Source organism: Dermochelys coriacea, chromosome 5, assembly GCF_009764565.3.
Source record: "Dermochelys coriacea isolate rDerCor1 chromosome 5, rDerCor1.pri.v4, whole genome shotgun sequence".
In the NCBI taxonomy this organism is placed as follows: Eukaryota; Metazoa; Chordata; order Testudines; family Dermochelyidae; genus Dermochelys; species Dermochelys coriacea.
Window position 1 is genome coordinate 81,895,340 of NC_050072.1, and position 25,331 is coordinate 81,920,670.

Genomic DNA, 25,331 nt, shown 5'->3' on the forward strand with positions numbered 1-25,331 from the left:
AATGAGGAGACAAGATACTTTCAAAAGCTGGAGGGGGGGAGAAACAAAGGCTTTCTCTGTCTGTGTGATGCTTTTGCTGGGGACAGAACAGGAATGGAGTCTTAGAACTTAGTAAGTAACCTAGTTAGATATGTGTTAGATTCTGATTCCTTTAAATGGCTGAGAAAATAAGCTGTGCTGAATGGAATGTAGATTCCTGTTTTTGTGTCTTTTTGTAACATAAGGTTTTGCCTAGAGGGATTCTCTATGTTTTGAATCTGTAAAATCAGGATGGTAAATACCTTAGAGGGTAACCAGAAGTGATTCTTTTTACTTCTATTAAAAGTCTTCTTTTAAGACTTGGGATGCTTTTTCATTGTTCTTAAGATCCAAGGGTTTGGGTCTGTGCTCACCTATGCAAACTGGTGAGGATTTTTATCAAGCCTTCCCCAAGAAGGGGGGGGGGGTGTAAGGTTTGGGAGGTTTTTGGGGAGAAAGACGTTTCCAAATGGTCCAAGTTGTATATCTGTTAGACATTTGGTGGTGGCAGCGATAAAGTCGAAGGGTAAAAGGTAAAATAGCTTGTACCTTGGGGAAGTTTTAACCTCAGCTGGTAAAAGTAAGCTTAGGAGGTTTTCATGCAGGTCCCCACATCTGTACGCTAAAGTTCAGAGTGGGGAAGGAATCTTGACAACTTCCTACAACAGGGTAGGGGTTAGGCTGGTGTAGCAGTAGTGCAAAGGGAGGAGAGGATCTGGTTTGTATGCAACTGGCCCATAAAGCTGCATCTGGAGTAATTGATTAAAAAGATTGGAACCAGGAGCAGAATAAATTCTGGAGTGCAAGGTATTACCAGCTGTGATTGCCTAGAATAGTGGTTTCTTTTTTTCTTCAATGTCACTTTAATATAAGCTCTCTAAAGCTTTATTTCACTTTCTAGAGGCCTCCTCTGATTTTCCCCCCCCCCCACATTTGTCTCTGATGTTTTAGGTGGAAGTTGAGAGCTATAGCCCCTTAGGTGATGAGACTTGGCAATATCATACTTTGTGTGCTTGGGGGGGAAAGAGTTTAGAAGATTGGAAACCTTTGTACTTTACTCTGTAAGGGTACATTTAAACACTTTTGCTTCCCCCAAGTGATCATCCCAGTAAGCTTTTATAAAACTACAAAGACAAGCACTATTTACAGCAGCAAAGTAACAGCTCAATTTTAAAACTGTTTACTTATCCCCACAGCAGTGTGCAATTTTTCCCTCACAGGCACATGCATAATTTAGAGACATCCTCTTCATGTAGGAAAATGGAAAGAAATACTGTACCTATATCTATTTCCCTAACCACAATGTGAGAAAAACAAATTGCTCTAAAATGAAATGCCTTGCATGTTCATAAAACACAGATCATTTCTACTGATTAACTGATGACTTGCCATTTGACCACTGATTTCCCTTTGGTAATGGGGAATAATTACTTAAAATACACAGAATCTGACACACAATTGTAACACCACTAAAATTTTTACCAAGTCATTCCATTGACTTCAGTAGTGTTGCTCTGGATTTACCCAAATGTAACTCGGAGCAGGATTTGGCCAGAGTTCTTAAGCAAATGAATTTACTCAAGTCTCATCCTTATTACATTACATTAAATTAATTAATTTTAAATTAAATTAAAAGCTCTTATCATAATAAATCTGGCATACCCTATATCAGGGGATTTGAGAAACAGTCAGTAGGATAAGCACAGGTTCTAGAGACCAGGAGAGCAAGTGGAGTTATTCTGGATATACTCTGGTGTAACTTGGAACAGAAGTTGACACCTTACACGTAAAAGGAATTAGTGTATTTTCCCTAAAATATCTGCCCCGACTATTGTTTCTGCTAATTGGGTGACACGTTGTGCATTCAACGCCTAAAGTTTTCCTTAACCAAACGAGATGAGGAAACAAATCTACTGACCTTCTTTATAATAGTAAAATGAAGCAATTTGAATCCATTTCTCATCAGCCTCTCTGGTCTGATGAGACCTCATTAATCACCTCACTGTACTGTTTTATGTGCTTTATGCACTTGTGTACTGATTGATCAATATTTTTTCCTTGCTTTTCCTTTCACCTGTGCCTCTTATGACCTGTTTTAAAGTTACTGTCACCTGACACACAAAAGAGAAGTTTCCTACTTTTAAAAGCTTTCCTCCTTCCCTTTATCACTTACTGATCTACTTTCAAAGATACCTTTTGGCTTCTAGCTTGTCAACTACATGTGATGTTTTCAAAGGGGGAATACAAGCGTGTGTGTGTATGTGTACGTACATATATACTGTGGTGTCATGGCAGCCTAGGAGCTATGGGTGGCCATGCCTGCGGACAGTCAATGTAAACAAACTGTCTCGTGGCCCACCAGTGGATTACCCTGCTGGGCCACAGGTTGCCTACCACTGGGTTAGACCATCCCTGACAAGTGTTCGTATAAGTATACTTAATCCTGCCTTGCTGCAGGGAGATGGACTAGATGACCTTTTGAGGTCCCTTCTAGCCCTATGTTTTTATAATTCAACCGCTATGAGACTGTCCTTTCTCTTCCTGCAGTTCCCTGTCTCATTCATTGCAGACCTTCCAATCCTGGTCACCTCATCAGTGGCCCCAAAAAGAAATCTTCTAGTCAGCTTCCTCCTGGCACTGGCCAAGATGACCAGCCATCACTCCAGCAGAAGAGTTCGATTGGGGTGAGGTACTCTGAGACTGCAGGGCCTATTTCTGTTGCCTTGTTCAGTCATACCTCCAAGCACAGTTTTTTGCGGCAGTGTCCACTGACTTCTTAGAAACCTTTGAGGAGCTGTGGGCACTATCTGGGGCTCTCTGCTTTGTGTCCCCTTCCAGCTACCTGATTTTCACCCTATAACCATCACTCACATCTGTTTTTTCCATTTGTTGACCCTAGTATTCAGTTGTGGCCCGGGTTCGGTGCACCTCCATGTCAGCTAAGAGGGAGGGACTTTAGTTATGGGTGGCTTAGGCCCACCCTATTCTCATTACCCACAATAAGTTCAAACCTTCCAAGTTTCTAGCTACCCCACTGGTCTTCCTGATTCCAGCCAGGCTTCTCTTACTGCTTGAGTTCTATAGGTGGGCTTTCCTTCTTAGTCAGGCCCTAACTGAACCAGGTTCAGCCCTTTTTAACTTCTCCCTCCAGGTTTGATACTGCAAGTGTAGTAGAGCAAGGCTGATTGCCCCATAGGCAATCATTAACCCTTCAAGTCCAGTGTAGGATTGGTATACCTATCATAGTCCAATAACATCTCTTCTTAGGGGCTGGTTTATTAACAAAGAATAAAATCTCTTCTGCCCCCATCACAGGCTGGGAACAGCTTGTTAGACTTTTCCAGGTTCTGCTAAGTCTCTCCCCATAGCCCATCCTGAACTCCTTAAAACCCTACCCTATCCTCTTCTGAGCTGGTAGAAGAGCTGGAGTGGCTGGAGTCTTTCACATGCTCATAGTGTGCAAGTAGTCCTCCAGACCCAAATCCTTAAAGGAGTCGGTCACCCTGTGACAAGAAGCATTAGGCAATCTTCACTATAGGCATTGTTACCTCCACTGCCTATAATTCGTAATACATTTTCTGGCTTAACTAGCAGACTACAAATTGACTTTTTTTTTAAACATTTGATATCCAGAACAGCCAAACGTGTGTAGCTTTTTTGGTAGTCCTGACTAATGAAAAAATGCCATAAGATAACTTTGTGTATGAAACTAATCACTGCAAGATATATCTGAGATGAAAACAGCTTTCAAGTGAGAGAAACATAGCAGTTTGTCGGGTTCAGTCAGCTGCAGGCTCCATTAGCTTCCTGCCAACTTTCTAATCGCACAAAACTGAACACCCCTGCCCTGCCCACTCCACTCCCCCCCCCCAATTGCTTGCTCTTCCCTACCTCACTCACTTTCACCAGGCTGGGGCAGATGTTTGGGGGGGCAGGAGTGATGGCTCCAGCTAGAGGCTCTGGAACGGTACCAGAAATGAGGGATTCGGGGTATAGGAGGGGGCTCTGGGATAGGGCAGGGGTACAGGAGGGAGGGGGTGCAAGCTCTGAGGGGTTTGGGGTGCAGGAGGGGGCTCCAGACTGGGGCCAAGGGATTTGGAGTGCAAGAGGGGGCTCAGGCCTGGGGTTGGGGTGCAGGCTCCAGCTGGGGATATGGAGGCTGGGGTGGGGCCAGGGATAAAGGTTTTGGAGTAAAGGAGGGAGCTCAGGACTGAGGCATGGGTTTGGGGTGTGGGAGGGGGTTTGGGCTCCGGGAGTGAGTTTAGGTACGGGAAGGGGCTCAGGACTGGGGCCCAGGATTGGTGCAAGAGATGTGGGCTCTGGGAAGGCGCTTGGGTGCAGGAGGGGGCTCAGGGCTGAGGTGTGGGGTGCAGGCTCTGGGAGGGAGTTAGAGTTTGGGAGGGGGTTCTGATCTGGGGGTTGGAGTGCAGGAGAGGGTGAAGGCTCTGGGAGGGAGCTTGGTTGCAGGAGGAGGCTCAGGGCTGGGGCAGGAATGTGGGAGGGGGTGTGGAGTGCAGGCTCTGGGACGAAGTTCTGATCTGGGGCATGGAGTTGGAATGCAGGAGAGGGTTGTGAGAGAATGAAGGGTACGGGTTGTGGGAGGGAGTTAAGGTTTGGGAGTGGGCTCAGGGCTGGGGCGCAGGAGGGAGTTTGGGCTGTGGCTGGGCAGCGCTTACCTCAAGCTGCTGCCAAAAGCAGCTGGCATGTTCTGCAACCCCTAGATACAGGGCCTCTGAGCTCTACCCACTGGCACAGCCTCTGCAGCTCCCATTGGCTGTAGATCCTGGCCAAGGGGAGCTGCGGAGCCAGTGCTGCTGCTTGTGGTGGCTGCCCCTGCGCCTAGGAGCCCGACATGCTGGCTGCCACACAGAGCCAGGGCAGGCTGGGAGCCTGGGCAGGCACGGAGTCTGACTAGACTTCTAGTGGCCTGCCTCAGCAATGCTGACCAGATCCTCCAGGCTCCCTTTTCGACCTGGTGTTCTGGTTGAAAACCAGCTGACTGGAAAACCTAGTTGCCCAGCAGCCTTGGCATGAGCTGGCACCCAGACTGCCAGCACATCACAGCCTCTTCTTTTTCCCCAACTTCATCCTATTACACCCACTTGTACCACCCTCTGCCCGTGTTCACAACCAGCCTCTGCTGCGGTACTTGGAGGAGCTGGGGAGGGTACAAAGGTCTGTGCCCTGCTCTGCGAATATGCCCCCCCCCACCCCTGTGGGGGCATGGCGGGGCTCCGCTAGGGAGGTGTCTGAGCAGACTGAGAGGAAGAGACCCCGCCATGCCCGCTGCGGGGCCCCATGCTGGGCACCAAGAACCCGCTGGTACGTGGCCGGGCTCTGCCCCGCCCCACCCCAGGTCACGCGCCGCAGACGGCTCCGCGCGGCCCCACCCGCCGCAGGCGAACGTGGCAGCAGGCGGTGGCGTCCCGCTCCCAGGCGCGGCCATTTTGGATGCGGGAAGCGAGCGGCGGCGCGGGGCAGCCAGCGCCAGGGAAGGAAGTGGCCCCTCGAGGCCGGGCCAAGGAGGAGCCCGCAGCTAGGTGAGGACGGGCGGGAGATGCCGCCGCCAGGCCGGACAGCGCGCGCGGGAGCGGCCCGGCCTGGCTCCGCCCCGAGGCGTGTGAGCAGAGCCGCCGGCGGCAGAGAGACGTGGCAACCCAGACCGGCGGCGGGCATTGCGCATGTGCGCCCCAAGGCTCATGGGAGCTGTAGGCCCTGCGCGGAGTCGGCGCCCCGTTGCTCGCGCTCTGCCCCCTGCTCTGTGAGGCTGCCCGCGCGGGGGTTGGGGGCGGTGCTTCTCCTCCCCGGCGGCCGCGTCAGAGCCGGCTGCGGGGTCACGCAGCGCCGCGGGCCTGGTGCTGCCGTAAGCGGGGGCTTGTTTTACAGGGTCCTTGCCGGCGGCGGGCGGAGCTGCGCTTAGGCCGCGCTGGGGAGTCTGGCAGCGGGGGCGCAGCCTGGGGTCGGGGGGCGCTTCTGCGACACGAACAGCAGGGAAACAGTCGAGGCGGCTGTTTAAAGAGTGTGGGCAAGGCCCGGAGAGATCGTCCCGCCTCTGGGAGCTGTGGTGGCCGGCTCAGGAAGGCCGCCCCAGGTGGGTTTGCACTCGGGTTACCTTGGCAGGCGTTGCTCCTTTCCTGCTTACGGGGGGGGGGGGGGTAGGAATAACTTTGCAAAACAAACCAACGCAAGCGGGGCGTCTGAAGGGGGCTTTTCTAGCAGGGCGTGGGATTCACTGCGAGTTCTGCACATGGACGTTTGCAGCCTTGTTTTTGCTGCCGGTGTAACTCTCTGTCGTAGAGAATAACCTGGTATTCTACACCCTCAAGTTGGGTGGCTTTTTTTTTTTTAATTTAAAAATTGCGGGATTTATACATCCTATGAAGTTTGGCCCTGTAGTTCATTAGTCATTTGTGCTATAGAGTCTCTGATCTAGACTGCAAACTCCTAGGGACAGAGGCCAGCTCTTCTGTCTGATATTTACTGCCTAGCCGTTTGGTATCTGAAATCTTGTTGGTACAGTAGTGATGATGATGATGATGATGATTAAATGTTAAACGCTCATAGCTTGGCAAGCAAATGTTTCGAAAACGGGTAGTCTGATCATGCTAGAAAAGTAAGAAAGGGACTGGTGTAGAAAAAGTCAAGAAGTTCTGATTTTGGCTTAAGTCTTCCTCCGGCTTTGAGCATGTCAGCGAGCATCCATTCTTGCTGTGCGTGGTCTTCCCTGTGCCCACGTGGCACTTCATTTACATCAGCAATTCTCTGTCACCCGAGGGCCCTGCCTATCTGCATTTTAAAAAAATGTGTGGGATCCTCTTCTGTCAAATGGAACTAACCTCATGTGCTTAGTTTCTTCAGGAGGCTTGTCAAGCTTAATTACTCAGTTATAATATTTGACCTTTTGTTGAAGAAACCACCCCATTGAGTGATAAATGGGCATCACAGCATGTTCTGATAGTTGCTGTCTCTCATCTTTTTTTGCTTTTCCCAAGAATGAGCTGAGTGCCACAGGGTACAAAAGAGAGAGACAGGGTGGCAGAGCTTAAGTCTTTACCCCAGTACCTGTGAGCTGTTTCTGTCCTAAGAAAAGGAGTAGTTGTGGCACCTTTGAGTCTAACAAATTTATTTGAGCATAAGCTTTTGTGAGCTGCTCACAAAAGCTTATGCTCAAATAAATTTGTTAGACTCAAAGGTGCCACATTTACTCCTTTTTTCTTTTTGCAAATACAGACTAACACGGCTGCTACTCTGAAACCTGTTTTCTGTTCTGTGGCCTTTAATGAGGTTGGCTGTCTGAGGTAAATAGGATGGATTTTAGTGAGCCAGCTCCCCACTTTATAAGCAGATGAAACCATACGTTTCCAGTCTGTATAGGGTGTTATGAATCTGATGTCCTTAAGCTTTCCCTAGCCACACTGATCCTTTCCTCTACCCATACACTCCCACCCCCAAACTAACCTGGTGCTCATTTAGCCTGGGAAATAATGGTTTAATATCTGTAAAAGGCTTAGGCTATATCTACAGTACCACTTACGTATAAAGCCAGCCCAGAGTGACATAAGTTATACTGACCTAAGCACTGGTGTGGACAGCACTGTGCTGATGGGAGAGCTTCTCCCATCGATATAGCGCAACTGCTGTAAGCTCTCTAGTTTAGCCATAGCCTTAGAAGATGAAAAGAGCTACAGTTCATAAATGAGTATTATTTATTTCTGTGCTTATACATCCCTTAATTAGGATGTGTGTATTCAGGATGGCTGTTCACTTGGAGATGCCTCCTAGCAGTTAATTGGCCTAATAAGGGATAGAGACACCTGCTGCTTAATCAGGAGAGTATTAACAAACATTCTGCTTAATGAGCCTAACCAGTGCTTTAGGTGTTAACCCAATCTTACCTTTTCACACCTAGTTATAGAAACATTGCCTGTTACATATTTTAAAAATTGCATTAAGTAACATTTGAGTCTGATATTTTAATTGATTACTGAGCTTATTCACTTCTTGGGTTAAGCTTAAGCCTGAGCCTCTCAAAATAATTCTACTCTGCTTTGATAACATGGATGTCTACTCAACTGTGGAAATCTGCTTGTTAAGGGTTAACAATTAAACATAGCACCACTGCATACTGTGATTCAGTTCTAGAAATTGACTTTATCCTTGTCAGTAACCTAACCTTGCTGAGTTTTATATTAAAATAAACCCTTCTGAAAATTGGATCTATATTGATGGAACTCTTTAGTGGCAAATTACACACTTTTTTTTTTTAAACAAAGCCACAGAGTGAGGACCTGTTAGGAATATGCTACTTTTGTTATTAATTTAGTTATTAAACACAATTTAATGTAATCGTACAGAAAGCACTCAAGTCTGGAAGGCTTTTCAAAATTCGGTCTTGACATGGCCAAGACTCATGAAATGAACTCTTAGTCACAAACCACTAGATGGCAGGAGCATAATTTTTTTTGGGCTAATTATACATGTGCTTGACTCTGCTTCTAATTCTTCGTCTCCTGGGTTTTATATTTTTGGACTGGTTTGTGGGGCTTTGTTTGCTTTTTATTATGTTAACTTCAGGACCATAAATGTGACATAGGAAGTATCGGTTTTGTGGGTTATGTTCAGACTCTTTTTTTTTTTTTTAATAATCTGAGAAAACGCAGCAGAAGGTGTGTAGAGGAAGTGACATACCCTAAAACATTCCTACGCTGCAAATAACCATCCCTTTTCCCCACCCCCCGGCTAGCCCATACCAGCTGACTCTGGCTCCCCAGGCTTGGGCTGCAGGGCTGTTTAGTTGTAGTGTAGACTGCCAGGCCTGCACTCAAGCCCAAGCCTGGAAGTCTATATGGCAGTGAAACAGCCCCTTAGCCTGAGATCTGTCAGGTGAAGTCAACTGGTATGGGCCAGCCGCAAGTGATTAATTGCAATGTAGACATACCCTAAAATAGACTTTACTAACTTGCATTAATGACTGGTAATCCACTGCTGATTGAATGTTCTTGTGGTAAATAAAGATTAAAATATCACAATGCATGTTGCTAATATATTTGGACAAACATTTTATTTTTGGTAGTTGGTTATAATGTAGTATGTTGTGTAGAAACAGTGAAGTCTTAGGAAGAGAGACTTCACTGTACTGTTCTATAAATATGTAAAACTAAATCTTTGCTTGGAAGTGGAGTTTAACCTTTGAGGATTACTTGCTGAGAATTATTGGTTTGTGGATTGGAGCAGCGAGAAGAGAGGTTTTTCTGTAGCTAAATAACTTTATATTAAAAAGTTGGGAGTAATAGTAAAGACAAAGGCCACTTCCAAAGCTGGTAGAGACTAAGGATTTGGGGCCTGATCCTGATAGGCACTTTGCCCCTGCAGTTTTCTTCAGGACTTTTTCAGCAGTTTTGTTGTGTGGTGACTAGTCTTCAAACCTTATTTGCCCTCTTCTGTTTTTTCTTACTCTTCCATACCTGCTCTCTTTTAATTCTCTAGAGCAGGGATCTCAAACATGCATTATTTCCTGTGGCCCGCCATAGGCACTGACTCAGTGGGTGCTCCGGGCTGGAGCACCCATGGGGGAAAAACCCACTGGCAGCCAAGCTCCACTCAGCCCCTCACCCTGCTCTTTCTCCCTCCCTCCCCCCCCCCCGTGTGCCATGTCCCTGCTCCTATGCCTACCTCCCAGTGCTTCCTACTGCCAAACAGCTGTTTGGTGGTGCTTAGGACTTTCCAGGGGGGAGGAGCAGGGATGTGGTGCACTCAGGGGAGGAGGTAAAGAACAGGTGGGGCCGGGAAGGGGTTGAAATGGGGGCGGGGAAGGGGCAGAGAGGTAAAATATGAATTAATGGATCCTTGCAGCATAGCTACATTTTGCATTTCTCCAGCAGTAATTTAGTGGGGGACGTAAAGAATATAATTTGCACTGATGTCTTTGAGCTACTCCATTGTGGGAGGAGATTCTTGGGGCAGCAGTATGAAGGAAGTAAATTGACTCATTGTTGTGAATGATGTTAGTTACTTTAAATCTGCCTGTTCTGTGGAACAGGAAAGGAGCTGCTTTCTTCATGTATGACTCGATTCTTTTCTTCCCCCATGTCAGTGAGGTTCCCTCATTCTCTCTTCCCATTCTCTCCATTGCTTTCTTTTTACTCTTCCAGTCACTTTCTTTTCAAATCCTGTGGTCTGATTCTCAGGGCCATTTTCAATGAGAGAGGGAGAAGGAGAGCATGTGCAAGCACTAAACAGGAACACTGCAAACCGCTGGGCACATCATTGGCTGGTGTAAATTGTCAGAGTTCAGTGGAAGTCAGTGGAGCTATGGCAGTTTACACCAGCTGAGGATCTGCCCCAGCATTTCTATTCTGTAGGACTATTATAACATATCTAAGGTTTCAGTGATGTGGCCCTCGGGCCAATGTACTAATCCTCATATGGCCCTTGTGGTGATTTGAGTTTGAGATCCCTGTTCTAGAATTATATCTATGGGCCTGATTCTCCACTGTCTTGCTTATTTGTAATCGCTTACACCTGTGCAAACTGAGAGTGGATAATTTTAATTTGGAAGCGTGTTATATTTGCAGCGTTACCAATTCTTGTGGGGTTTTTTCCATGAGCTTTGTGATATTTGGGTGCTTCTAAGTTTCCCATGATCTCACATTTCCTGGCTTCAAAACTCATGAGATTTATCTTATTCACAATGGCTTGAGGGTGGTATGTGCGTGTAAGAGGTAGACTGAGGGAGGTGCAGGGAATAGAGTTTGGCAGAGGAAAAACATGGAGTAGGATACTGTAAAGGAATAAGGGGAGAAGATGTGGAGGTAGGTGAATTTAAGGTTTGGAGACTGTAGGTGAGTATGGAAGGGTGAAGGGAAGATTGTGTGGATTAGGAGGCGAGCGGGATGGAGTGGGGAAGGATACAGGTTAGTGGGGGTTGGGGAATGGAGAAGGCTAGAATGTCAGCTCCCTTTAACTAGGGGTTAAGAAGGGGTAAGGAGAAGTTCCCCTCTGAACTGCCCTTGGTGGGGGGGGTGTGTGTGTGTGTGTGTGTGTGTGTGTGTGTGTGTGTGTGTGTACGCACGCACGTGCGCGTTTTTTGTTTTTTGCATGTATATTTCAGTTTGAATTTTGAACTTAAAATGCTCTTACACACTTTGAGGCAGGCAGCTTCCCCTCAGCGAATCAAGAACTAGAAGACAAACTTAAAATCACAAACAAAATATATTTTAAAGTCATGATTTTTAGGGGCTTACATATGTGTGTGTGAACACTTGGGGTAGGCAAGGCTGTTGCTCACTTATAACTCATTCCACACAAATGTAAATAACTATATAGAATGCATGGTAGCAGAGAATCAGGATGATAGATTTCTATTTAAGTATCCTGTTTACACCTTATTTTTTAGATTAGGTTGTTTGTTCCTTAGCTCTTAAGCCTATAATCATTGTGGAAAATATATGTAGTAAACCACTGAGAAAGTTCCACTTGGAACCTGTTCAGTCATTCCACATGGGGGGTGTGTGTGTGTATGTAAATATATTTTAAAAAAACAAACAAACCTGTGAACAGCATTATCTGAAATATTGCTGTTTAATGAACGTGTTATGCAGAGTTGATCAAATAGCCTATGTGTTTTGTCTTTTTTTGACCAATGACGATTTTACTTGTCTTACTCATGGGGGAATTCTGTGCCACTACACAATGCAGAATTTGCACAGAATTAATGTTCTCTGCAGAATTTCATTTTTATTTTTTTATTTTTTTTCCCCTGCAGAATTGGTGCTGCTGGTTGCCCCGGCAGTGCCTAGCTTGCAGTGCACCTGCACTGGAGGCACATGTGGACTGCGGTTCCCAGGTTTGCCGGCCCCACTTGGTCACACGGTGTGGTTGGGCCCCCTCCCTGTGCAGCAGTTGCCAGAGCTGTCAAACTGCACCCCACAGGGAGAGGCAGGAGCAACAGCTGGGAGTTGCATGGAGGGGCTACTGCTTTCTGGGAGGGGTGACTGAGAGTAAAAGGGGAGGGTCTTGCAGGGGGAGGTGACTAGGGTTACTAGGTTCAGGTTTTCCCAGACATTGCCTCTTTTTTGATCCTCTGTCCGGGCAGATTTTTCTAATAAGAGACAATGTCCAGGCTTCTTGCAGAGCAGATGTTGCAGCTCAGAAAGCTCCCTGATTGGTCTGCTTTGCGATTGGTCCCTCCCGTGCATCTACATTTGACTGGTCCCTCACAGCTGCCAGATCCTGCCCACCCATGCTCTGGCTCCCAGCCCTGGGCAGGGGGAGATCCCTGCAGGGAGGCGCTGACTGACAGGCTTGCACTATGTTCTGGGTCTGCACCAGCCTCCATGCCACTGTGACAGGGCGACACTGCCCTCCATCTCAAGATTGAAGCCCCAGGTACCGCCTACAGCACCCTTCAAATCCCCCCCCTCCCAGTACACGCACCCCTCCAGCACCCTGCAATTGTACCGTCCCGTCCAACTCTCCCTTCACCCAGGCGGTGTCCTCTATTTGGAAACTGGAAATATGGAAACCCTCTGGGAGTAGAGTGAAAAAATGGGAATAAACTAAAAGACTGGAAGGGTAGAGTTGCACATGTGACATACACAGGCTGAGGCACCCAACAAAAGCATAACAGAGAAACAGGAACTGGGTTGTCTTAGGGGTTTCTTTAATTCTCTACTCCTGGATAAATCTTTTTTGTTATCTGTATTGTTACAGACATACTTGCTGACAGATATTTTGAAATAAATTACAAAAATAATTGAAACTGGTATACTGTATTTTGATAAATAACATATGCAGAATTTTAAAATGTGCTCAGACTTTTTTAATTTTTTTGGGGTGCAGAATTCCATCAGGAGTAAACTTGTCTGCTAGGACATGAATTGAGACTGTCTTGTTTGCTCAAGAATAGCTAATTTCTTCACAGCCATAAAAACAACGTTGGATTTTTGGCAGGTAATTGAAGGAGAAAGAGCTTTAGGAATGTTTTTGTTGTGAAACATAAACTTGTGCTATTAGCCTTTTTAAAACTTTCTATTAAAAACAAATACTTCAGCCCAGGTAAATTTAATGGAAGGCTCTACCCAATGCAGTTCTGAATTGGAGGTTTTGAATTAGAGAGGAAAGGGGCTGGCTTGTAGGCAGTAGATCTAATGGCATATGGGGAATTCCCCCATGTTGGGGGACGTCAGCCAGTGGACGTGGAATGGATCTGTTGCCTCTCTGTAACTTGGCTCAAGTATTCAATCTCCCTCCTTGTCACCTGAACCTTTTGTGCAAAGCCTTCTGTTTGTGTTTTCCAGAGGCGACAGAACTGTTCCTTGTATAATTTAAACTTTCATTTATTCTCGCTTTACATATGTGAGCATATGTCAGACTTGACTGTTGCTATATCTTCTTTTTTATGTATATGTAGGTATATATTTTACCTTCCTCAGCTTGGTAACAAGAATGTGAACCTTTTTAGTGTTAAATCAGTAGCTGACTATAAATTTTTTTACATGGAATATGACTTTTTAGTAAGGGGGGGGGAACTCCTGTAATTTTCCAAGTGGAAATCTGTGTGTTTGTTGTGTTGCATTTTTAGCACATTTTCTAAGACCTTCCCACTGTGCCTTGCTAAAGGAATATGCTGGCAGAGCTTGATAGCTCCTGGCGTAATGGATATTGTAGACAATTCTTATCAAGACTCAGTCTATTTGTTATACATATGAGTTCACATGGGATTTGTATTTCATTATAGCTACCTTAGGAAACGTTCTTCCAAGAAACAAATAACTGCCTTGTTCACCAGACTTGTGAGAAACAAGACATTATTTGTTGTTGTTGTTTAGTTACACCAGACCCTCGCTAGAACACGCGTCTATATAATGCAAATTCGGATATAATGTGGTCGCAGCTATGGATCCCAAATTTAAGTACAATACAATTTTTTTTTGAGTATAGACCCAATAAATCAACTGCTGAGCGCTCTCCTATCGACTCTAGTATGCCACCAGAATGAGGAGCACAAGCGCAGTCGACGGGAGAACGTCAGCTATTCGTGCACATCAGCTATGTGATCTTAGATCTACCACACGGTAGTGTAGACAAGCCCTAGGATGATTGCTGTAGGCCTAGAACGCCATACAAATGTCATGTAATAAAAATTTACATGTATTTATCTTTAGAAAGATGTCAAAAATGTCAGGCAAAAGGCAGGCTTACTCTGGGCTGGAGAAATTGGACGCTATTGAACAACTTAAATGGCAAAACCCAGGCAAAGATTAGCTGCAATATTGGCATGAACGAGTCCACCTTCGTGGATGGCTAAAGAATGCTGACAAGCTCGGAACTTATATTCATAATCTGGATGAAGAGCATGGCCTTCAAAGAAAACGAGCCTGTTTAGCAAATGATGCCGATCTTGATTCTGCAGTGTACATAGGGGGTTTGTGCAAGAACAGCAGAAAGGCATTCTGATCTCTGGTCCGCTTATAGCCATACAAGCAGAAAAATTCGACCGGGAACTTAATGGCAAATTCAGCAATTTTAAGGCGAGTTCGGGTTATCTATGGTGATTTCAGAAAAGACACAGAATCTCTGACTGCAGTTTCGGGAGAAAAAAGCTCTGCTGATGACAATGCACAATCGTACCCTGCAAAGCTGAGGGAAATTTACAGGTGGAGGGTTACTCGGAGGAACAAGCTTACAATGCAGAAGAAACAGGAATTTATTATAAAATGTTGCCCGATAAAACCCTGGCTGTCAGAACAGATGAACGTAAGAAAGAAGGATATAAACAGGCAAAAGATCGCCTTACTTTATTGTTTTGTGTGAATGCAACAGGCAAGCATAAATTAACTTGCATGCCTCGGTGCTTTCATCACATAGATGTGAATTGCCTTCAGTTTTCGTACAAGAACTCCAAAAATTCCTGGATGACGAGATTTTTGAACAATGGTTCTTCACCGAATTTGTCCCTTCTGTGCGAAAGCATTTGTGGGCAAAACGCTTAGAAGAAAAGGCCATTCTTTTGCGAGACAACTGTCCAGCGCATCCTCCAGCCAAAAGACTCAGAACCTGTGACAGTACAACAGGGGTTGAATACTTACCTAAAAACACGACTTCCAAAATCCAGCTGCTTGATCAAGATGTTATCGCCATTTTTAAGCAGCACGATCAATGGAACTTGGTACGACAAATGACAGAAAGTGAGTTGTCCGTCGCTGATTTTTCTGAAGAAGTTGACTATAAAAGACTACATTGGTGGCAATTCCTGGAATTTATTACGTTCTGAAGCAATAAACTGCTGTTGGATGGTGGGACTGAGAGAGTTGTTTGGCTACCTGCTCCTGGAAGAGAGCAAAGAAAGCAGATCAGTCTGACGAGGAATTTGAGGGATTTACAGAGGAGGTGGTTGGAAGAACAGACATGGAGTGGATGCAGGAGCTGTGCCACAACCCGTCCGGGCTCGAGCTAACTGTTCTACCACTAAATATCGAGTCCTGGATAAGAGGTGACGATGAAGCAGAAGAATTTTGTCCCCTTGCTGAAAGTCTAACAAATGACCCAATTCTTCAGGCAGTATGACCAAACAACATTCCAGAAGATGAAGAATTGGCCTTCGCTGTCGGAAAAAGAGGAGGAAGTGGACGTCATTCCAACGTCAACTTACTGTAGCCAGCTTAGATACTGCTTTGAGATGGTCTGAGACACAAGACGTTGAGCCTATAAAAATTATGCAGCTATGTAGTCTTCTTCAGTTTGCTAAGCGGAAGCAGCAAAAAGCAAAATTAATTCAGAGACTTTTTAAAGAAAAACTATACTAATTTTATTGTACTGTCTACTTTAAATCTCTTAAAAAAAAAAAAAAAAAAGAAAAGTACTTGTGGCACCTTAGAGACTAACAAATTTATTTGAGCATAAGCTTTCGTGAGCTACAGCTCACTTCATTAGATGGATGAGTTGCATCCGATGAAGTGAGCTGTAGCTCATGAAAGCTTTATGCTCAAATAAATTTGTTAGTCTCTAAGGTGCCACAAGTACTCCTTTTTCTTTTTGCGAATACAGACTTACATGGCTGCTACTCTGAAACCTGTTTAAATCTCTAGTAAAGCAACACTTTTTTTTTTTTTTCTTGTCTCCTTCAAGGAGTTTATTTTTTAAGGTTTTCTATACCTTATGGATGTGACATTTACCGTATACAGTAATTTCATTTTAACACGGTCCCCGCTATAACGCGGTACTTGGTATGGATCCCAAATCCCACGTTCTAGCAAGGGTCCTGGTGTACCCTTGTACTGTAGAACACAAATCAGAAATAGGAGAAAAGGAAAGTTGAGAATTCATTTTCATGGTTTTTCTCCCCTCTCTCTCTCTCTCTCTCTCCTGCTTCCCACACGTTTTGTGCTACCTTTTTAATAAAATATTTTTTTTAAGCAAGGGTGTGGTTTCATGTTTCTTGGGGTAAAATGGATTTTCCAGTGTTTTAGCATGATGAAAGACACTCCTATCCTCTACTGATTGAAAGAAAACCAGTTTATCATTCAGCCTTAATCTTTGATGTTCTCATTAGATTAGTCAGGAGAGAGCTAGTGTGGCCTCATAGGGCTTGTCTGTTTGGTAAACATCAACTGCTGCAGCTAAATCATTATAAAAGTCCATCTGGTTATACCAGGGGTAGACACTGAATCTGCTTTAAATTGTGCTTAAGCTTAATGCAATAAGTCACTTTAAGTGCAATTTAAGAGTTTTCCACTGTGTCAGTGTTAGGGACTTGCACTGGTATAAAAACATAAATTTTACATCCGCACAAGTTTTCTAATATAAACAAGGTCATAGTTAAAGCAGAGGAAAAGGACTCGATTTCCTGGGTTTTGTTCCCAGACGTGCCAGTGGTTTCCTTTGTGACCTTTGGCAAGTCACTTGAATTTACAGAGTTGCTACCTCAACTTCTTTAGAAATAAGTTCAGGTGCTCAGCACCCTGTTGAAAACAGGTGCTCCGTCTGAGTGCTTTAGCTTATTTGTCTGTAAAATGGGAATATGTACTTACCTGCTTTGTGTGAATTTTGTGAGGTTTAGAGTTTTGTAAAAAATTTCATATCCTTAAATGAAAGGTGTTATAGAAGTAAGGATTTCAGAGAAGTTTTGAATTTGAAACGTTATCTCTCTAGTATAAGGTGTGGAAAGAATATTTATTGTACAGATGTGCGGGACACTGAGTAAATGGTATGCCCAGGGCTCCTCAAAATATTTGTTTTGGAGCTGGTATTTGAACTATTCTGGGCTCCCAAACCAGCATCTAGTCCACTATACCATACTCCTTTCTTTGTAATTCAGTTTGAAATAGTTTTGTGTTGTTTCTCAATACAGATTTTGTTTCTCTGCAGTTTGTTGTAGCTGAAGAAAAATGATGGAAGAGAGTGGAATAGAGACAACCCCACCTGGCACTCCCCCGCGAAGCACATCAGGGGCAATAGCTGATGGGATCACCATTGCGGCTACCATCACTACACCTGTCTCATTAGGTATAAGAAGCTTCCAAACATCTAGGTTTTGCCTGTTCGTGTTTTTGAAGCAAAGCAATTAGTCCAAGTGAAAGCAATATTATAATCCGTATAATTGCAGTGCACTTCTCCAGACTAAATTGAAGAACGTAATTTCTTCCTTAATCCCAATAGTGTGCTCCTTAAATGATTTGCTGCATCTTTTAAGAATATGGCTTTTTTTAAATTTACACTTCTATAAGAAATTATGTGCGTGTATGTCTAGGGTTTTATGGACAAGTGGGCGTGGAAAACAGAGGCTTTGACTGCTGTGTAGGGAATAATAATAGAGTTGGCTAGTACTGTAGATAATCTGAAGATTTTTGCAGGATCATGTAGGGAAATTACCTGCTCACTTGGCCTGATATTCTAGTGTGTGCACCATTTTCTGTAGACTATATTTCCCCCTTGTTGGTGAATATGCAGTTACAATTGTGCAACCTCAGCGTAGCATCTGACCCTCCAGTCGATACTTGGAATCTAGTTTACTTTCCAGTAGTTGTATTGCATCTGAATTACTAAAAGGCATAAAATGTAATGAGTTATTTTTGTTACGATTTTGAAGATGCACCAGCGATCAGAACTGTTGAGAAAGATAGTATCATTTTTACATAGGCACTCTTCTCATAATAGCAGATTGTGCTGTAGGGTGTGCAATAATGTTGACCTGAGAACCTTAATTTAAGCATTTCCTAACTCTTCTCTCCCCCCCAGCCATCTTATATCATTAAAATATTATTTTCTTGTTAATTTGCATTATGCATCTTAAACTCAAAGTACTCTCTACACTTTATACTGCCATCACACACAGCAGTCATTTCACAGTACTGAAAGGTAGCCATTACTGAGGTGAAGTGTGGAAGCTGTTAATAGTGTATAGCAATACTACCCAAGAGTTTAGCACATAGCAGAAATCATCATACTTGTCTAATTAAAACTTGGGTGAAATTAAGGTAGTTGGCATTTAATAACTCAAGGTGGAATCTAGCTAAAGTCTTACAGAATCTCTAATACTTTTTCCAGTAGCACAATTCCTCCTAATACCATGTTGGAGTGTTAACTGAGTAGTGACTCCAAAAGAAGATTGTCACCTATTGAACTGGTAGCACGTGAGGCCACTTTCTGAAGTCTTCATTCAAATACTGACCCATCCTGCTGCTGTCTAGCTTGACATCTGATTGGGTCACAGTAGAAGATGGGGCATTACTTTTTTGGTGACAGTTTACTTGTAACTGGAATTACTACATACAACTTATTTTTGGGGGAAAAGCTTTAGGTATCTGATTCAGATATTTTTGTAAAGAATTTTAACGCTATTATAATTTCTTATTAAAGTGCCTTTTTTCTTTTTTCCGTTTTTTCCCTCCTAGCTTTGTCCAGTTCTCTCACTGCTCCAGACATATCCCCTTTCCCTCCTCAATCATTCTCCACACCTCTACCACCCCCAGTATCTTCACTTCCTCCTATGAGGTCGTCAGCGCCTTTGCCATTTGTGCCTTCCACAACAGTTTCAACTATTGCACCCCCTTTAAGTCCTGCCCCACCTCCTATTACCTCTCCAACTGCTTCAGCTTTTAGCGGCGCCATGTCCCATTTCTCAACACCTCCTCCTCTAAGCTGTATTCCTGGCCCTAACCTTTCTGCACCTCCCACGGCACCCCCCATTTCAGGATTTTCCATTGCTTCATCCTATGACATTACCAGAGGTCATGCTGGGCGAGCACCACAGACCCCGCTGATGCCATCGTTTTCTGCACCTTCGGTCACAGGTAGTATTTTGTTCCGTCTTGTAAGATGGGGGCAAGTTCTCCATTAGTGGCCTTATGTGTAACATAAGGAGTAGTAGGGTGTCAGCATTTTTCTCTTCAACCTGTGTCCCTGTGGAGAAATGCTGGCTGACTTCTGTATTATGCCAGGTGCATCTAACTCTTTCTGAGTATAAAGAGGTGGGAGTGGCTCTTTGGGGAGAAGTAGTCATGATCTAGGACAGAAGTGTCACTTCAGGGAAACCCTAGGAACAGAAAAGTTTAGGGGAAAAAAGTAACCTAAAACAAAAAGTTACTCAGGCTAACCTGTGTAGCCAAACTCCACTGTACATAAGCGGGCTCTGTTCAGAACAGCGTAGAAACTTCACTTGCTGTACAATGATACTATAGTATAACATTTTGAATCCATAAATTATACTCTAATGCAGTAGTTCCTAAACCTGCTGGTAATATATAGAGAACTGGCTGGTCATGTGGTGCTGGCTTCTGCTTTCTTATTTCCAGCCTCTATATTGCTTTAGCAGATTAATTGTGGTAAGATACATGAATGTTTGTGTGTGGCTTGTTTTTGCTTATCAGGTGTCTTGACAAATCCTGTTACTCAACAAACAACTTTTCCATCCTCTCTGGTGCCTGGAACTGGAAGTGGCTCTGCAATAACTTTCCCAGAGGAGCATGAAGACTCCAGAGTTGCTGGCATACAGAATGAAGCATCCGCCGGAGGCCTCTGGGGATTTATAAAAGTAATTGTTTTATTCTTTTACCTTTTGTGGATTGTCTTTTAACAGACTAAAATGTACCGTAAGTTCTTCAAGTATGAGTTAGTGTGGATCCCATTGTAGGTGCACATGAGCTTCATGCATATGAGACCAGAAGGCATTAAGGGCAGAAAGGCTGCATCTCTTCCTCAGTTCCCTCTTACTGGCTGTGGCAACAAGATAGAGCCTGGCATTTGTCTGACCCACTAGTTGATAACTCTCAGGCTAAACTTCAAAAACTTACAAAGTCTTCAGCACAACGACTTATCTTTTATGTTCAACAACCATGAAGTAATCTAACCAATATAGGCTGAACTTTACTAGTCAGACACCACTGTAGAGAGCTTCTTAACATGACAGATTTGAAACCTGCAGGCTTAAAGCACTGTCTATCCTGCGATGGACTAATTTTGTATTTGTCTTCTGCTTGGGGAATGGCATATTCTGAGCAGATACTTGGTTTGCTTGTCCTTCTCTGTTATAATGCACAAGTTGCAAGGCCTGAAATTCCATCTTCTGAAACAGTCCATAAAGATCTCATCAGATCTCAAGGAAACAAGCTCCAGAATCCCACTGGTGAACAAGTCCACATCCTACATTGGCTCTGTCAAGCCAGACAGGTGACACCTGAGACAAGTGCCGAGAAGACTGCTCCATGGAAAGATCTGGTACAGGCATTCCTGGCACTGAAGCTGCCTTCAACATAAATTTTGAAGCTAGCACCAAAACCTCAGGTGTTGAAGTCAAGTACTGAGAAGGATTGCTCCAAATACAGAGGAAGACACTCAAGAAGAAACTCGCTGTCCTCCCACAAGGACGGACTGCCGCAAAGCATTCACAGAGAAGTCCAAATCCTGTACAGACTCGAGAACTGAGAAAGGGCAGGCTACTATACAGCAGATTCTACTGGCCTTAGTCCTGGCTCCAATAACACATCCCTCATTGTTAACCCTGGCCTTGGGGGATGAGACTAGGGCAGAACTAGATCCATCACTGGTGCTGAGACACTGGCACTGGTGCTGAGACACTGGTACTGCGAGCACCTTACATGTTGGTTCTTCCCCAGAAGAGGCTTACTGCTTTTCACTGGCACTGGGGCATATGTTTTTCCATCATTGAGTAGAGAACTCTCCCCTGTGGTCTGCGATCAGTGCTATTGGGAAACCTGTGGGCTTCTCTGATCGATCTCAAACACCACTGGCCCATCAAGACTGCCATTAGACTGACCAGCATCCAACAAAGTCAGCTGTACTCCTATGCTATACAGCTTGGTATCACAGGCAATTAGAAACCATTTTCCATAACCAAAGAAAAGAGTTCGTTCTTGCTAGCAGTATGTATGGCCAGACCACAAATGCCTGAATACCAGAAATAACCAGATTTAGGGTCAGAGCAACATCAATACCCAAACTTATCACTAAAGAATCTCTTCTCTTTGTTGCAAGATGAAACTGTGTCCTTGATATCAGTACTGGCACCAGATGACTTCAGGGTGTTCTAGTCTGAGCAGTCCTCAGATCAGAGAAATCTCACAAGCTGTTTGAAAACATGTCAGCTTTTGGTCTTGTCATGATCACCCTCCTCATTAATGAGGGACTGTTTGACCTCGCTAAAGCTCTGTGTCAGACTCCATCCACAGTAACACCAATGGCAAAACCAGCTGAGAAGAAGTACCAGGTGCCCCCCACAGGATTTGAGGACCTTTGCACTCTCCCTAAGCTGGGCTCCTTAATTACGTGACTTGAACAAGAGAGGTAGAAACTGAATTAAAGCTCATCTAAGGATGAAGGCCCTAAATGACTCAATTTATTTGAGAGGAAGTCATGCTGTTCAGCTTAGCCTCACACAGCTGGAGTGAACAGCCAGCCCTTTCTGCCAAATTGATACTTACAAGAAAGGGTGTCATCCTGTTCAATGTGAAATTCCCTTATGACAGCAGAGGGAGGGTCTTCAGGACATATTTAGAAACACCAGCACCAATGGTGTCCAAGACTGTGTTGCAGGCAGCACTGGGTGCTTTAGACATTGCAGATCGGTCTATGGCCACTGTAGTGGCCATGCATAGAGCACTGTGGTTCTAGGCATTGGGCATCCTGAGGAAAGTGCATGCCATGATTGAGGACTTACCCTTTAAGGGCTCAGGGCTGTTCAGCATGCAGACAGGCAGTCCTATGCACTGACTGAAGGACTTGAAAGCTACCCTGCACTCTCTGGGGGCTTACACCTCTGCTCCATGTCACAAGATGGACTATTCACAGTGCATGCCATCCTACTATCCCACACAGATGGAATATCATGACACAATATGGTGTGATAGCCTCCTCTTCCTAAGCAATGCACCCCACTCCTGTGATGTATTAGCAGATTTGACAAAGCTGTTGAGAGCCACATTAGACCTAGACTAGGGAGTACGATCTTTAGAATTGCACTGCCTCTTTCTACTGCGTATTGTCTGTCATGACATCAACTGGTCCTTGGCTACCCCTTCCCTGACTCTCTGTAGCATGGTCTTGTGAGAAAAGTCTCAAAATAGAAGTGGCCCTTTTTTTTATTTTGGTCTAGGAACCATAGAGTTTGGGGGAAAAGGCTTCTACTCCCAGTGTTTCCTCATTCTGAAGAGGATAGGAGATCTTTGTTCTATCCAAAACCTGAGGAGACTCAACAAATACATATTTCTCCTCAGGTTCAGGATGATAACGCTTACCTCCATCATTCTATCTTTTCAAGCATAGGAATGATTCATAGCATGTAGGATGCATACTTCCACTTAGCCATCCATCCAACCTGCAGGAAGTATCTAAGATAACAGTGGGGCCCATTCATTATCAATACAGGGTTGTAGCCGTTGGACTCCTATTGCCCCGAGAATATTCACAAAATGCTTGGTAGTATGAGTAGTACACTTAAAATGACAGAGAATTCATGTCTGCTCATACCTGAATAACTGACTGATCTGGGCAGTTTCCAACAGGATAATACAACCACCTTATGTGGTGTTTCCCTATTGTCTCAAGTAGGTCTGTGTAAACTACTAGAAATCATGCCTCGCACCATTGCAGACTATAGATTTCATAAGAGCTTTAATAGACTCTAGATCCACTTCTAGTACCAGGCACCAGAGAGGACAAGTTTCAGTCACTTCAGCCAGAGGTGTATGATCTACAGCCTAGTCTGAGGATGATCATAGTGCATATGTGTCTGAGGCTACAACATCACATGTTAGTGTGAACATATGACTCCACTTGCCATATTTAATTTACAGACCTTGCAATTGTGGCTGAGGTCCATATACCTCCGGTCCAGACATCACACGCACAAAGGGTTCATATTCCTGCCTCAAGTCCTATGGCAGCTTGCTTCATGGCTAGATCCAATAAATGTGAGAAAAGGGATGCCCTTCTGTCCCCTCCCTGACTACTCTTATCACAGACTCATTGGAGGTGCCTACCTGGAATCTATGCAAATACAAGACACAAGGTCTTGGGAACTATACGTGAACATCCTGGAACTGAAGGCTATCAGGTAGGCCAACACAGTGTTCCTGCCTGTTCTGTGGAACTCCGTGGTGTAAATCCTGATAACACATCTGCAATGTATTCTAAACAAGCAAAGACGTATGCTGTCATCCCCTCTTTGCTATGAAGCCATCAGGTTCTGGATATGGTGGTGTTGTCACCATGGTAATCCCAGTGGCTCAACACTTTCGATGGGTCAGCAGCCTAGTAGACTACTTGGTCAGACATATAGTGACCAGACTTGAGTGGCCACTGGAGAAATCATCCTAGACACAATGTTCAGTCAGTGGGAGTGGGGGACTCCTGTCAGACTCGTTTGTCACAGAGGACAAAAGTAAATGTCTGCATTTCTGCTTCAGAAGAGGTGATGGTCTCAAGGACTCCTATACACTTTCCCATAACTTTTTTCTGATTCCCGGGATAATATCCAAGATCAGACAGGACAAGGCTGGGATTATCGTAATAACCCCGTACTGGTCAAGACTTTTTTGGCTCTTGAACGTCCCATACGCCTGCCACTGTGCCTGGACATAACTTCAGAACCGAGGTCAGACAATTCACTCAAACCCTGCAGTTGTTGCATCTGACTGCTTTGAAGTTGGCTGGTTGAGCACTGACATTGCCCCCAGCAAGTTCAAGAAATTTTATATAGAACACAATCTTCCACTAGGAAAACTTATCCTTGAAATGAAAAAAAGATTCTCTATATGGGCAACTCAGAATAATGTTGACTTAGTGGCGGCCCTAATACTGAAAAGATCCTGGACTATATGCTGCTCCCAAAATACACAAGGACGCCCTTAAGGTTCACATTGCTATGGTATTTGCATGTCGGACTCTGGCAGTCATACTGTCTTCTAACACCCTATGACATCAGTATTTTTCAAGGGCTTCCTTCATACTTTGCCTCCAGTCAGAGACCTGATTCACACTTGGGATCTGTGTCATCTTCCTACAGCTTTTATGGAGCACTGTCAGTGCTCAGAACACCCCCTTACCAGCAAGACTGTCTTTCTCTTGGCCTTTACCTCAGCATGGAGTGTCTGTGAACTCCAAGCTGTTATGGCCAGACTGCCTTGTATATGATTCCATAGGGACAGGCTGGTGCTGAAACCACACCCCAAGTTCATCCCTAAAGTGGTCTCAGATTCCACCTAAACAAATCTGTTTACCTGTCTTCTTCCTGAAGCTTTGCTCAATGTTGGGAGAAGAACTGCCTACTCTGGATGTCTCCAGAGCTTTGCTCTGTTACCTCAGGCTGTTGTCACCTCTCTATAGTCCGATTTGGTGCAACAAAAGGCCAAGCTAGAACGCAGCAGAGAATTTCTAAGTGGATCACACTGTATTTCCAGATGCTATCAAATGGCTGGGGAGTCTCTCCCTCCGAATGCCAAGACATGTACCATCAGGGCACAAACAGCATCTTCTGCCTGCTTCAGGAACGTGCCTCTCAGAGATTTACAAGGTGGCTATATGGAGTAACTCACTAATTTTGTGTTAAACTGCCATCAGATTATTTCCTGGTGAGCTAGGATGACCTGACTACCACAAATAGTGGGGAAGAAGCCGAAGGCTCTAGCAGTACTTCAGAGGTATACTGGTATTTGTTACAGAATTTGGATTAAAAGTAAATTTTTTAAGTTTCTGCTCTGTTTCAAGAGCAATGAAACTTCCCTCCTTCCCCTCCGCTTTCCCCTCCCCCTTCCCCCCGCTTTTTGGGAAGTCTTTAAAGGAAGCAGGTCCAGCCCATG

At 44.6% G+C, this 25,331-nt stretch overlaps 1 protein-coding gene across 6 annotated transcripts in view; it reads left to right on the forward strand.

Moving 5' to 3' along the window:
• PRRC1 (proline rich coiled-coil 1) overlaps window positions 1–25,331 on the forward strand; it is a 45,162-nt gene continuing 19,831 nt past the window's right edge. For 2 of the 6 annotated variants that reach the window (XR_006281398.1, XM_038402685.2), the window contains exons 1-4: window positions 5,698–6,109; window positions 17,386–17,523; window positions 18,912–19,310; window positions 19,887–20,050. Coding sequence is in view for 5 of the 6 variants with exons in the window: in XM_038402685.2 (XP_038258613.1) it covers window positions 17,406–17,523; window positions 18,912–19,310; window positions 19,887–20,050 (681 nt within the window). In the remaining variant the exon portion in view is untranslated. Of the gene's footprint in view, window positions 112–5,402; window positions 5,559–5,697; window positions 6,110–17,368; window positions 17,524–18,911; window positions 19,311–19,886; window positions 20,051–25,331 lie in introns of those variants that run through there. The other 4 variants (XM_038402688.2, XM_038402686.2, XM_043514649.1 and 1 more) reach the window with 4 other exon arrangements.